Source organism: Grampus griseus, assembly GCF_964374135.1.
Source record: "Grampus griseus genome assembly, chromosome: 14".
NCBI lineage: Eukaryota > Metazoa > Chordata > Mammalia > Artiodactyla > Delphinidae > Grampus > Grampus griseus.
In genome coordinates this window covers 74,192,582-74,207,157 of record NC_139008.1, presented here as the reverse complement: position 1 = coordinate 74,207,157, position 14,576 = coordinate 74,192,582, and the positions used below count along the sequence as shown (strand labels likewise).

The window sequence follows — 14,576 nt, the reverse complement described above, 5'->3', positions numbered from 1 at the left end:
CGCCAAATAAACCCCTAAAGGGTTTTTGGTGCTTAGTTTTGCTGGGGTCAGGGTGAGCTCACCTGCGGCTCAGCAGCGACCCCTGGCGGCCCGGGGAGGCTCTTCCTCCTCCCCGCGCTGGGGCCAAGCGAGTTCTCCACGTTCCTTTCAGGCCTGAGGGGCCCAGAGTCAGGCAGGGGACCCCAGAAAAGTGGCCCCTGCGGAGAAGACTGTGTGTGCATCCAGGATGCTAATTCTTCACGGAAGCCTAGAAGGATCCCTTCCCTCCTCTCTCTTCTGTACCCTGCATGTAACTTCCATTACAAGACCACTGCAGTGGGCCCTCCAGGAAGACGCCCCCAATACAGCCTGAGCTGGCTCCACCCACCGCTTGTGGAGCTGGAGTAGAAAGAGCTAAGCGAATCCCCCAGGGACGGGACTAGAGTGCCCACGGAATCCTGCCAGGATCTAGCTGCCCGGGGACCAAATTTCTCATTCTCCTGTCTTCTTCCCGGGATCCCCAGGCGCTGTCCGCGACGCCTCCTGGGTGACTGAGGATTGGAGACCTAGCGACCCGGACTCATGTCTCCTCCCTCCCTCAACTCCACCCCTATACTACTAGCCCAACCCCTTCGTCTCTGGTCCCGCCCTTTTCTGCCCCCAAAACGAGATAGTCCTGCCTCCACCCATTGGCTGTGGACGCACACGGCCCTCCCTTTCCCTGGTTCCACCTTCTTCCCCTCTGGTCCCGCCCCCTACCCGAGATGACCCCGCCCCTTTATTGCGCTCCGGCCCAGCACCCTGGACCCTAGCTTCTTTATAAGATCCGCCCCTTCGCCTCTAGCCCCACCCTCTTCCCTGTGTCCCCTCCCACCTCAAATGTGGTCCCTCCCTTCATCATTTCCCCTCCAGCCTTCCCCCAGTTCCCTAGGTTCCACCTCCTCTCCCTTCTCTGGCCTTCGGCTGGGACCCTCTGCCTACCAGTCCTGGTCCCACCCTTCCCAACAGAAGGCCCGCCCACAGTGTCCCCTCCCCTTCTCTCGCCCCGCCCCACTCCGGCAGGCCCCGCCCCCTGCGGCCTCTACCTTTGGCGTCTTCCCCTGAGAGGCGACGGAGATCGGCTGCTGAATGCCGGTGGGACTCCGAGTCAGAGGTCCCGGCAGGCCCCGCGGGGGGCAGTGAAGTGACAGTGAACCTGCGGCTCATGGTGCGGAAAGGAGCCGGGCGGCCGCGGTACGGGCCCGGATCGCACAAGTGGCCGCAGCCGGGCTCCAGGAGGCAGAAAGAGCGTATTCCCCCATCCCCGCCGGCCGCCCCCCGCCGGCCGTGGCGCCGCGCAGGGTCCTAGTGCCCTCTGTAATGAGCCACTGTATCTGGCCACTGCGCTTTGAGGCCCTGGACTGTCAATTCCACTGGAAGCGCTTGAGGATCCAACCTGCTGCTGAGAGCCACCCCTGCACCTCCCCTGCACCAGGAGCCCGGGCCCTCCTCGGCTGGGGTCTCCTAAACACCTGGGTTTAATTCACTCATTCAGCACATCTTGATAGCGCGCCTGTGTTTGAGGCTTTGGTGCTAGGCACTGATACAGCATTGGATAAGATCGACTGGCTTCCTGCCCTGGTGTGGCTCAAATTCTAATGAGTGAGAGGAGAAAGATTACAAGTGAGCAAACGCATAGACAAGATAATTTGAGACTGTGGTATATGTTAAGAAGAAAAAGTAGGGCCAAGGGGTAATGACTAGGGGGAAGGACTACTTTAGGGGATGATCTAAGAAGACCTCTCAGAAGATGTGATATTTGACCTGAGCCCTCACTGATGAGAAGGAGCCAGCTAAGCAAAGATCTGGAAGAAGAGCTCTCTAGCAGAGAAAATAGCAAGTGCAAAGGCCCTGGGGTGAAAAGAAGCCTGGACTGTTCAGGGAGCAGCAAGAAGGCCAGTGTGTCTGGAGCAGAGTGAACGGAGAGTAGAGTGATGGAGATGAGGGAGGAGAGGAGGGCAGATCGTATGGTCTCTTGAAGCCTTCAGGGAGGAGTCTGGATTCTTTTCTAATCTACAAGGGAAGTCATGGGAAGTTTTTGAGTAGGGGAACGTTGGCTGCTGGATGAAGACTCAACTAAGGGCAGGAGTGGAAGCTGGGAGTCAATTAGGAGGCTCCTGCAACCCCCAGGTAAGTGGTGATGATTAGCCGGGCTAGGGTGGTGGCAGTTGTCCAATTCCAGATACATTTTGGAAGTAGAACCTACAGGACCTGCTGCTGGATTGGACATTGCATGTAAAGGAAAGAGGAGTCAAGGAGGACTCCTAGACTCTCATGCACTGCTGGTGGGAGTATAGATGGGCAACACCACTTGGGAAAATTGTTCCATCAGCTAAAGCTGAACTTATACATACCTGTCTACTCTGCAATTCCACTCCAAGATACATGCCCCAAAGAAATGGCCCGTGAGCCACAACTACTGAGCCCATGTGCCATTACTGCAGCCCGCGGGCCTAGAGCCCGTGCTCCGCAACAAGAGAAGCCACCACAATGAGAAGCCCGCGCACCACAACAAGCGAGCCCCGCCCACCGCAACTAGAGGAAGCCCGTGCGAAGCAACAAAGACCCAAAACAGCCAAAAATAAATAAATAAAATAAATTTATTTTTTTTAAAAAAGCCAGACACAAAAGAGTATATACTGTAAAATACTCTTTAAATAAAGTAAAAAATAGTCAAAATCTATCTTTAAGCTGTTAGAAGTAATGGTGGTAACTCTTGGGATGAAGGGGTAGTGATTAAAAAGGGGCATGAGGGGGCTTTTAGGGTGCTAAGAATGTTTTGTTTCTTGATCTGGTTGCTGGTTAGACAGTCGTGTTCAGTTTGTTGAAATGTACACTTATGACGGGTCAAGCTGTCTGAAGGTTTGTTACATTAGAGCAATGGTTCTCAACTCGGGGCAGTTTTGCCCACCAGGGAACGTTTGGCAATATTCAGAGACATTTTTGGTGTCACAACTGGAGGAGGGTGTCACTGCATCTAGTTGGTAGAGGCCACCTGTGCCATCTAGTCCTACACCAAAACTGCCAGCCAGGAGCCGCAGATTCACCATCGCCTCCCTGCACCCTGTCCCCATGTTAGGGCCCGTGATAGAGGGAGGGAGACTGACCCTGAATGGGTCTAGCATCTGTCCATGGATCCCACTACCTCCTGGAGGAAGGCATCAAATGTCCTACAGTGTATGGACAGTCCCCCACAACTAAGAGTAATTTGATCCAAATTGTCAATAGTGCCGAGGTTGAGATACCCTGTGCCAGAATAAGGAGTTTAACAGATCCCTAGATTTTAAGACTGATCAGGTTCTAAGCTTGATTGAGGGCAGATGACGTTGTCTTTTATTCAGGTGGTGACAACCGATGGAGGAGTATGCTTGGAAGGTGGTGCCCGAGAGCTCAGGTGGACCCGGTATATTGAGATATCTCTTCGGCACCTAAGGATCATGCGGAGGTGGCAGTCGAACATCTGATTCTGGAGCTCAGGGGAGAGTATAAGGCTGGGGATATAAATTTCGGCGTCTTTAGCAGAGAGATGCTGTGTAAAGCTGCAGGGCTAGACGAGATCACAGGGAATGCGTGTACACAGCGAAGACGTCCAAGGATAGAGCACAGGGGCACACCATCAATTAAAGGTTGGCAAGAGGGAGATCCTAGCGAGAGGGGAGAAGAACCAGGAGGAAGGGGTGACCCAGAGAACAAGTGACGAAACATTTCAGGAAGAAGGGCATTATCCACTGGGTCAAAAAAGCCAAGAGATGGTATGGAACGAGCCCAGAGAAGTACCCACTGTATCGGGCTACAGGAAGATCACAGGTGGCTTTGAAGAGAGTCATTTCAGTGGAGGAGTGCAGTGGGTGCCAGGTTGCAGATGACTGAGAAGAGAATAGGAGACAGTGAGTAGAAACCGTACTTTGGGGATGTTTTCCTGTGGATGGGGGTGGGCAGTAGAGAAATGGAACAGAACTGAGAGACGGGTCTAGAGGGATTTTAAACAAGCCATATTAAGGAACATTTGTATGCCAGTGGGAGTGGGTCATTCCTGAGTGAAAAACGGGTGAGTTAAGAGAGAGGGGCCCCACCCACAGGAAGCTTAGGAAGAAGTTCCCTGAACCTCTCCTTACACTCCCACCCGGGGCCCCGGGTGTGGAAGATGATCAGAGCTGACCAAGCCCATCACCTCCACTCACCTGGCCCGACCCTTCAGTCAAGTCCCTCTGCCCTCCTGGAGGGTCAAATCCATCCTCCTCAGCCTGCCACTTCGACCTTCTCTCATCTAGCCCACACCACCATTCCTATCTCAACCATTCCAGAACCCTCTCTGCTCAAACCACATACTAGAGTTCTGAGCCATTTCTAGTTCCCCCAAACGCCCCCTTGCTTTTTCTGTCCTCCCAGCATTTATGCCAAGAGCTCACATTCCAATCCCAAGGGAACGATCACCAGCTAGGAGACTGCAGGTCAGCTGTGTAATTCTGTGCCACAGTTACCCATTTATAAAGCAGGGGGAGGGAGTGATAGCAATAGTAATAGTACCTCTAAGGTAAGAGTAGTACCTGTCTCACAGGGTTGTTTTAAGGATTGGCTGTGTTAACTCACATAAAGCACGTGCAACAGTGCCCGGCACATAGTCCGTGCTGTGCTAGGGGTAGTTCCTATCATCACGTATATAATCCATATTTTATTTATCCACTGCCTTGCTTCTGCGCACTTAGGTTGTTACCAGTTTCTCATTCTATGAACAATGCTGCGATTCACATCCTTCTAGGTGTTGTTTTGTGCACACGTGGGCGAGGGTTAGAGAGTAGGAACATTTTTAGGGTTAATGGTTCTTGGTAAATTATCCTCGAAGAAGACAGTCTTCCTTGCACAAGAAGAAACTCTTGCTCACCCTTCCGGATGCAGTTCAAGTTCACATGTCATCTTGGCTGGGAAATGTTTCCTGACTTCAACCACAACACGCAGAATCACACACACAAACACACACGCGCGCGCGTGCGCCATTATTCTAGAAAAAGGGTCACACGCTGCACACTCTCCAAGTGTGACCCCACCCCTACCAGGCACAGAATCATCACCCTTGTAACTAAGCTGGACTCTCTGGGGTTGGAGCCCGGAGCCTGCATTTTAAGCAAGTTGCAAGGGCTCTCTCAGGCACCCGAAAATTTGAGGACCACTGAGAGGTCGTGGAGGATAGAAACATAGTCTAACTCATTTCTCTATCCCCAGTGCCCGGCACAGGGCCTGGCTCCATGTAAGGGCTCAATAAATGTTTGATGAATGAATAATAGGTTGGCCATTTCCTCAGCTATAAAATAGGAGTAATTACATTATACCTTCCTAATAGGAAGGATTGAATGTTAATATTTATGAAGTGCTTAGAACATTGCCTGGCGCATAGTAAGCCCTCTGTTGGTTACACACATACATGCGTGCATGCATACAATACGTACATTAATCTGCTCCTAAAGGTTAAAGAATCCAAGTTTATTAAAAACATTCCAACGAAAAAAGAAAGTGAGAAGAGAGGGCCCAGCCCACCTCCCCTTCTCCTTGTCCTTCAGAACAGACCCACCAGTTTGGATCCGACAGACTGGCTCATTCCCTGTCGCGATGGCCCCTGTGGGGACTCCCACTGCAGTGCTGAAGCCGGCTGGGGGGCCCTAGTCCTCGGGGCACTGCAGGAGGTCAAATGTCACGTAGCCCACGTAGTCCACCTGATTCACCTCATACTGGGAACTCACGCGCCAGTAGAAGCGATCCTGGCAGAAGTATGCTTTCTCTGCAAGGGAAAGGCAGGACCAAGAGGGGTGATTCCAACCTTCCCACATACATATACAGAAACAGGAGTCAGATCTTTACAGTCATCCCTCCTGCCCTTTCGAGATCCTTCCAAGGTTTTCATAGGACACCTGTGTCCCCCCCCGCCCCCCACGGAGATGCTGGAGGGCACAGACCTCCTTGTCCAAAGCACTGACACAGAGCCTGGCACACAGTCGATACTCAGAACAATTCACTCAACAAATCCCATTCATTCATCCAACAATATTTATCGTGCCAAGCACTGTTAGAGGCACTGGGGATACAGCAGAGGAAAAATGCAGGCAGGACCTCAGTTCTTTTGGTGCTTACACCCTAGTGGGGTAAGACTGACGATTAACAAGCAAATGCATAAATAAATGAGATTGGTTTTGACAATGGAGAAAGCGATGGAGGAAATATTAAAAGCGAGCGAGCAAGTGAACAGATAATGAGAGTCAGAGAAGGTCTCTCCAAAGAGGTGGCCTCAGTGCTGAGACCTAAAGGATGAGAGGGAGGCAGCCCAGTGACAATCTGGGGAGAAAACCTTCCAGATAGAGGGAACAACCGGCACAGAAGCCCTAAGCTGGGAATGACCTTGATGTGCTCAGAGAACAGCCAGAGGCTGGTGTGAGTGGAGCAGAGCAAAGGGAATGACAGGAGTAGTGGGAGGGGATGAGGAGGGGGGAGGGGGTCAGATCAGGTCATGTTAGTTTCTTTGACCTTGGAATGGGTCTAGAGTCACCCACAAAACCATTGCCCTCCACTCCTAGCCCCTCCCTACTCTCACAGAATATATTAAAGGTATTGGACAACCTCTACGGCTTGGACTAGGGTGTTTGCAGAGGAGCTTGTGAATATTTTGGAGGCTGAGTCAACAGAACTTGTCAGCTGATTGGAGGTGAGCAGTGAGAAAGAGAAAGCAAGTGTAACTCCAGCTACCACTCCCATTTTACAGATGGGGAAACTGAGGCTCTGTGAGTAGCAGTGACTTGCCCAAAGACACACAGCTATGAACTGTCTTATTTATCACTGTATCCCCAGTGGCAGTATCCCTACTTGTAGGGGAAAGGGCTTTCAGCTGGGGAGACAGGAAATCTGGGTCGTAGTTCTGGTTGTACTCCTGTGTCCCTGAATGATCTGGTAAGATCCCTGCCTCTATAGGGAACTCACCTGTGCTGGGGCATTTGCCTCAATCTCTACGGGCTTTTTCTTTCTCTCTCAGAATTTGACCAATCACTAAGGCAGGGGACCCTACCGTGGGAGGTGTCTCAGGGAGGGATCCTCCCCCGACCCTCGTCCTCATCCCTCACCTTGGTACTGAAAGATGTCATGCGTATTCATGGGCACCCCGGGGAACATCTGGTCCACTGGGGTGGCCCTCCGGGGATCCACCTTCTGTGTCTTCACGTCGAACCTGCAGGACGGCAGCGAGGAGACAGTTGCCGAGCCGGCGGGCAGTCGGATGGCGCCTGGGCTCCCCCTGCCGGCGGTCCCGGGACTCTCACCTCCAGAAGCTCTGCCGGCTGAACAGCAGCACCTTACCCCCGGCGCGCGGGAGGGCCCCGGTGACTTGGGCCACTTCCGGGCCCAGGCCCAGCTTGTCCAGACGCCTTGGGCCTAGCACCGACGAGCCTGTGTACACCCACACTTGGCGCCCTGCAGGAGAGAAGGGTCACATCGGTCTGGGGGCGGGGCACATACTCTCCTTGAATATCAAGAGGGAGAACGCAGCGAGGCCTTTCCGCGCCCGGTGTGCCCGCGGTCTGTGTGCCCGAGGAGCAGAGTCTCTCGGTACGATTGTGCAAGGGTGCGGTGAGGAGCGCTGAAATTCAGCCCCTGCTAAATTTGCTAAATTGCATCCGCCAGAAGGGGGCGTCTTTTTCTAATGCACACAAGACGTTTTATGTATTGTCCTCGGTCTCTTGGTCCTTCTAGGTTGGTGTGTGTGTGTGGATTTTTTTTGGTGGGGGGGGGGCGGATAGGGAAGGAAGAAAGGAGGAAACTAACCAGAGAAGAAGAAAATCTTCTTCGTGAGCGGATCCTCAAAAGCGGAGTCCAGCTTGAGGGGCAGCGCAGGCCACGTGTTCTTGATAAAAAAGGGACCCTGCAACGGGCGTCCCCCGCTCTCAGAGAGTCGCCAGTACCTCCTGGACGAGAAAAGGGAATGGCTGGCACTGAACCTTGAACACAAGGTCAGTGGGCGGGGAGACACAGGCAGGTCCCGCCTCCAAGCCCCTTCCCGAAACCTCACAGCCCCTGCCCCTCACCCATCCTTGAAGAGATGCAGGCGTTTCCCGATCTCCGCGATGGCGTCGAAGATGTTCACGTTGCAGACATCGTCCGCTGGATCCAGGGACCTTGTAGGGATCGCAGAAGGGCCAGCAGTGGGAGGACCCGTGGGGCCAGCTGAAGGGGGGCCTGTGGGGCCAGCAGTGGGGCGTTCTGAGGGGGGGGCAGTGGGAGGCCCCGTGGCGCAGACGGTGGGAGGGGCGGTGGGCTGCGGTTCAGCTGTGGCAGTGGTTGGAGGCCGTGGTTCAGGTTCGGGGCGAGGACCTAAAAAGAGACACCGCATAAGACAGCCCCTGTTCCTACGGAGCGCTGTGCCCATGGACTGTCTGCTCCCCCAAAGCCTACCAGCCAGGCCCCTGGCGCTCACTCTCCCCAGTCTGGATGCTGGAGCCTGCCTTCTCCCAACCCTGGGCAGGCCGTTTCCTTTCACATACTCACCCCCATCCCCAGGCTGCTAGGAGAGAAGTGTTTTTTGAGCTCTCAACCTGAGTGCCAAACTTAGTGCTAGGAGCTTTATAAACTCACATTTGGCGCTTCCCTGGGGGCGCAGTGGTAAGAATTCGCCTGCCAGTGCAGGGGACACGGGTTCGAGCCCTGGCCGGGGAAGATCCCACATGCTGCGGAGCAACTAAGCCCGTGTGACACAACTACTGAGCCCGCTTGCTACAACTACTGAGCCCGCGTGCTACAACTACTGAAGCCCGCGCACCTAGAGCCGGTGCTCCACCACAAGAGAAGCCACCACAGTGAGAAGCCCGCGCACGGCAACAAAGACCCAACGCAGTCAACAATAAATAAATTTATATTAAAAAATTCACGTTAGCTTGTTTGATCTTCAGAAAAATAAAAGAAAACCTATGAAGTAGATTCTTTAATATCCCCATTTTTTAATGAGGAAATATACTAATGATAATAAGTGGTGATAATAATAAAAATGTCAAACACTTATGTGGTGCTTACTATATGCCAGACATTATTCTAGCTCACTTAAGCCTCCCAACAGCCCCATGAGGCAGGTGTTAGCCCCACTTTACAGATGAGGAAGTTGAGGGGTGAAGTAACATATCCAAAGTCATCTAGCCAGGAAGTGGCTGGACTGGCTTTTGAACCTATGTCTGTCTCACTCTAGAGTCTGGGCTCTTTATCACCATCTCCAAGCACTGACCTGGCAACAATTGTACCCATTGGCCAGGGTCTCCAGAAGATAGATGTTGGGGTCCTAACTTTCCCCTCCTCTGCATTCTCGGGGTACTCGCGGCTGGCAGAGCCCAGCCTTTCCCTCTCCTCCCTCCATCCCTGCCCCATACCCTCACCATACAGATGCTGGATGCCCTGCACATCGTCCTTATGCAGGGGGTGCTTCTCAGTGAAGCTGTACATGGGGTACATGAGCGCCTCTGGCACGGACGAGTGATCTAAGCCCAGCGCGTGGCCAAACTCGTGCGCCGCCACAAGGAACAGGCTGTATCCTGGACGAAAGAGGGAGCCTGAGACGTGAGCCCTGAGCCGAGCTCCCAGCCCCAGCCATCCCTCCCGGACACCACTGCCCTGGCTGAGGTCCCAGCCTGGGAATCTCAGAACCATGCCCACCTTGATCCGGGCAGTAGCCCCACTTCTTGTCTCTGTCGAAGTTGGAGGTGGTGGCGCACCAGAGTTGCCCATCACGGCGGCCCTCTCTGGTGCAGGTCGAGTACTCCTTGCCCAGGAAGATGAAGGGGAAGACGCACAGCTCCCCCGCCGAGTTGCCCCCGGTCACCGTCGCGTCAGCTGGAGAGACCCAGGGCCTCCGGTGAGCCAAATGGGTGGGTCCAATAAAGACCCAGGGGCGGGCCAATCATGAAGCGAGAGACACTTGGAGGCCTATTTTAAAAGCTTGGGCGGGGTAGGGGTCTTCCCTGGTGGCACAGTGGTTAAGAATCCGCCTGCCAATGCAGGGGACACGGGTTCGAGCCCCGGTGTGGGAAGATCCCACATGCCGCGGAGCAACTAAGCCCGTGCGCCACAACTACGGAGGCTGCGCTCTAGAGCCGCGAGCCACAACTACTGAGCCGCGTACTGCAACTACTGAAGCCCCCGGCACTTACAGCCGGTGCTCCGCAACAAGAGAAGCCACCGCAATGAGAAGCCCGCGCACCACAAGGAAGAGTAGCCACCGCTCGCCGCAAATAGAGAAAAGCCTGCGCACAGCAACAAAGACCCAACGTAGCCAAAAATAAAATAATTAAAAAAAAAAAAAAACTTAGGGGGCGTGGTGCCGCACACAGCCGAGACCAGGCTAGACTGGTGGGCGGGGCCTGAGGATCAGAGGCCCAGGGAGAGGCTGCAAGCAGGGCTAAAAGGCGAGGCCTCCGCGAATGCGGCGGCAGCAATAGGAAGGCAGGGGGAGGAGCCGTGGTGATGGCGGCCAGAGTCACGGCTGTACTGAGGACCGACGAGGAGTAGGACAAACTGATGGGTGGAAGAGCCACGCTCGGGGACCAACGCGGAATTAGGGAGCGAGGCTGAATCAGGTAGGTGGGGCAGAGGTACCTCGGGTCGGGCAGAAGCCATAGAGCTTGTCCTGGTCATAGCTGGCGGTGGTGGCGCACCAGCGGTAGCCGTCCGAGCGACCGTCGGTGGTACAGGCGGAGTAGGAGCGGCCCTCGAAGGTGAACGGGAAAACGCAGGGCTTGCCGTCCGCATTGCCGTCCTGGGTGTAGAGTCCTGGGAGGCCCACGCGATTACCCGAAGGCGCCACGAGTTTATTGACCCACAAGCCACCTGTGTCCTCCACCCCTCCTCGCCTCGTTTCACAACGGGGGAACGGACCCAGAGAACAGGACAGTGATTTGCAGCCCACACAGCACTAGCGGCAAGGCTGGGATAAAACCCCAGTGTTCTGGACCCTCGAGGAGGGTGGGTACTCACTCTCGCTGGGGCAGAAGCCGAACTGGCGGTCGGTGTCGTAGTCGGCCGTGGTGCTGCACCAGAGCATGTCGTCGGAGCGGCCGTCCGTGGTGCAGGCAGAGTACGAGCGGCCCTCGAAGGTGAAGGGGAAGTGGCAGGTGGTGCCCTTTGCGTTTCCGAAGTAGGTCGGAACCACTGCAGGAAAGGGAGACGGGGTCAGGGCGGCTGGTGATGCGCGTGAGAGGAGAAGGGAATGGGGACCGGGGCGGTTCGGGAATCTCACCGACGCCTTTGCCCAGAGACCACAACTCTTCATCGTCGAAGTGGGCGTCTCCCTGAATGCCTGGGCCAGGAGGAAAGGCGTGTGCCAGGAGCCCGTTCTTTCCATCGAAGGGATACCCATCTCCGTGCTCTGAAGAAGCAGGTGGAGAAGAGAGTTAGCCGCGTATGGTTGCGCAGGTTGTGCACTGCCCAAGGGCGCTGGACTGAGTGCAGGCTGAAATCCAGCCTAGGAGCTGCTGTCCAAGATTTGCGTCCCCGCGCTATGAGGTGTCGGTCAGCAGGGGGCGCAGCCAGCAGCGGCAGCCAGGGCTGCGGGCACAGGCAAGAGAAATCCGGGTCCAGGGCCCCCTCTACTCTCTCCGAGGTCCTCCCTCCTCTGTCCCCTCTCCGATTCTCCTGGCTTTCCCCTTCTCGCGTTCTCACCCCTAACACCAAACTGGATGACTATGTCGGCTTCACGGCCGTACACGCGAGTGAAGGTGAGCGGCGTCACCGCGCTCCAGAGCGCGAAGGCGCGGGCAAAGGCGTCGTCGGTCACGTCGCGTGGCAAGTCTTCCGAGTAGTTTTGGATCCTGCAGGGAAAGGCAGGAGGCTAGAGGTCGGAAGTGAGAGGCGGGATCCGGAGCAGCGGCGACACCCCGTGTCTCAGCAACTTCAGATACACAGCGCTGTGTGCGCTCCACGCTTTCAGCTATAAAGCACTTTCAGACGCATTTTTCTCTTTGGACTCTCACAACGGCCCTGACAGGAGGCCTCAGACTGCGAGGTCGTTTCCCATGGGGGAACGAAGGCTCAGAGGTGGAGCCGCTTGCCCTGGGCTCACTAAATCCCTGGTTTAGTGAAACCCAGGGATGGGCCTAAGACGGGACGTGTTCACCACCGGGTGGCCTCTCCCCACTACGCCCCGCTCGCCCCCGGGGTGCCCAGCCTCGCACCAGTAGGTGATGTTGTGATGGTGCCACTTGAGGTCGCCCTGAAAGGTCTGGAATCTGCCCAGGTCTGGGACGCCGCAGCGTGGGGCACGCATGGCATTCAGGGTGGTGCTGTCCAGCTCGCCCGTCTCCGGCAGGGCCAGGCGCCGCTGGAGACGCTGCAGAGGCTGACGCAGGGACTGATCATCCTTGCTTATCTCTGCCACATTAGTGTAGCCATAGCGGTACAGATATTCCTGTGGAAGGAGGGGCAGAGACATGCCAGAGCCCTGACTTCCTTTCTCTGATCTGCTGGGTGAGGACTCCATCCCTCCAGGCTCTCAGGGACTAGCAACAAGGCGTTGTATCCAGGACTGGGTACCCTGCATCCCAGTGCCTGTGCCCACCCAAGAATCTCCCCTCCCTGTAGACATCCTCAGCTCCTTTCCACCCCCGGATGCCCCTGGCCCATGCCTACCTCAGGGCCTCCTAGGGTTTACCCCTGTTCATCCCCAGCCCATCCCCACTCCAGAGCCCTCCAATGTCCCTTCACCACTTCCCATTGCCCATGTAAGAAACCCTCATTAACCCCTTCCTGGCAACCACTGTCCAGAGCATCCCAGTGCCCGAGCCTGGACACCTCTGTTCTCCAGAGGTGCCCATCACCCCCCAACATGCCCCTAAGTATCTCCTCTGAGAGCCCATGTCCTTCCTGGGATTCCTAGCCAGCCCTTCCCAACTCTAGGCTGGAGTGTGTGCCTACCTCTGCCAGCTGCCTGTCGGTGAGACTGCTTCGTAGTTCTCCCGGGAAGACCACAAAGGTGGGCTGGTGTGGTCTGGGGGCAGCAGAGCAGCAGCCCAGCACCAGGAGCGCCAGGACCAAGGGCTGCCAGGGGTTCATGGTGAGGGTAGCAGTGTCTGGCTGCAGCTGCCCTTGTGGGGACTTTAAAGAGGCGCTGTCAAATGAATCAGTGACCCCGCCCCTCTCGGACAGGCCAGGGCAACAGCTGACTCAGGGAATGGGGTGTGTGTGTGGGGGGCGGGGGTTGGGCAGTCCCAACATGAGAAGGCAAAGAAAGGGCTTACACCACCTCCCCCTCTCCCTCCTTCCCACAGTCCCCATTGCCGAGTCAGGCAGGACCCCAGACCCACAGGAAACCACAGGCCCATAGGGGAAGGATTGGGTTTTGCAAACTGCAGAGCTTGTGAGAACTGTATGAGAGCGAGGGAGGGAGGCACGGCTCGAGCACTCCCTGAGCCCTCCATCTGAAGGCCCCAAGTGGTCAGCCTAAGAGAAAAGCATGGAACATTCCCTGAGGCTTCTTTCTGAACCTAATGATCCCCCTTCCTGGTCAGACCCCCTCGTGGGCCCCTCCCTACACTCCCAGGCTCTGTCCTCTTCTCCTTCCTGGAAGCCTTCCTTCATTCAGCTTCCTCCTCTGCTCCATCTGAGAGCAGAAGGCATGGGCTCTGATGACAGGAATCGGGGGATTCCACGGGGACAACCCCCCGTCTTCAACAGGCTGGATAGTTCAGGATAGTAAATGGGGGAGTTTGCGGCATCTGGAAGCCAGCAGACATGGCTTCGTTCCTTCAGTGCCTTGGGCAAATGTCTTCACCACAGTGAGTTTGTTTCCTCAGCTGTAAAAAAACCCCTTCTGACCTTTACCCCTTTCCCGTGGCCGGCTGGGTCCAGCCATCCAGGGCCAGCAGCCCCCTAAGTGGTCTGCTATGTCCCAGGCCCTGGGATATTTACTGTAGCTAAAGGCGATGAGGTTGGTGTGGGAGAGGAGGGTCTGGAGAGGTGGGGCTGTGGTGGACCAGGGCGCATCCTATGGCAGGGGTCCTATAATTACGTGCAAATATCTGGACAGCCAGCTGCTATCTGCACTCTCTGTCCACTGGGTGTGCGTTGATTTAGACTTGCCCACTTGGGGAAACTGTGTGAAATCGTCTTCCGGTTTGTGTGGAAGAAAAGAAAAACCTGTCTCCCCCCACTCCCCACTGGTGTCAATTGAATAAATGTACGTGAACTCCAAAAAGTAAATAAATAAACAATAAAAATAAATTTAAAAGGGCCCTTTGTCCCTAAATTGATGTGAGGATAAAATGAGATCAAACACATAAAATACTTAGGACAGTGTAGGTTGCAAGTATTCAAGAGATGGCTGTGATCGCTTTTAATTATCTGAGCCAAGACCATGATTCTGACCTGGAATCAGGAGACGGGGTCTTGGACTCTAATCTGCTGTGTGAACTAGAGTAAATGCCTTCCCCTCTCTGGGCTTTGGACTCTTCAGCTGCAAAATCACAGGAGGGGGGTGCGGATGATCTCCAGGAGCCCTTTCACTTCTCCAGAACTGCTCAACCCAGCACAAGCTCCAGCCCCAATTATCA

General features: G+C 55.2%; 2 protein-coding genes across 3 annotated transcripts in view; both read right to left on the bottom strand.

Annotated features, from left to right (window-relative positions):
• The window catches only part of SLC12A5 (solute carrier family 12 member 5), a gene marked incomplete at both ends in the record, with an annotated part of 35,607 nt that extends 34,422 nt beyond the window's left edge, over nucleotides 1-1,185 (bottom strand). For both annotated transcript variants that reach the window (XM_082669981.1, XM_082669982.1), the window contains one exon: nucleotides 1,065-1,185. In XM_082669981.1, the coding sequence (XP_082526107.1) occupies nucleotides 1,065-1,185 (121 nt within the window). The remainder of the gene's footprint in view (nucleotides 1-1,064) is intronic.
• Nucleotides 1,186-5,556: 4,371 nt separating this feature from the next.
• MMP9 (matrix metallopeptidase 9) lies at nucleotides 5,557-13,080 on the bottom strand (the record flags this gene model as incomplete). Its single annotated transcript, XM_082671666.1, has 13 exons — nucleotides 5,557-5,791; nucleotides 7,122-7,225; nucleotides 7,317-7,467; nucleotides 7,819-7,958; nucleotides 8,079-8,364; nucleotides 9,414-9,569; nucleotides 9,691-9,867; nucleotides 10,630-10,803; nucleotides 11,008-11,181; nucleotides 11,270-11,398; nucleotides 11,692-11,840; nucleotides 12,204-12,436; nucleotides 12,943-13,080. 13 exons carry the CDS (start codon nucleotides 13,078-13,080, stop codon nucleotides 5,673-5,675), a joined length of 2,130 nt encoding a protein of 709 aa, XP_082527792.1. The 3' UTR covers nucleotides 5,557-5,672.
• Nucleotides 13,081-14,576: the final 1,496 nt, after the last annotated feature.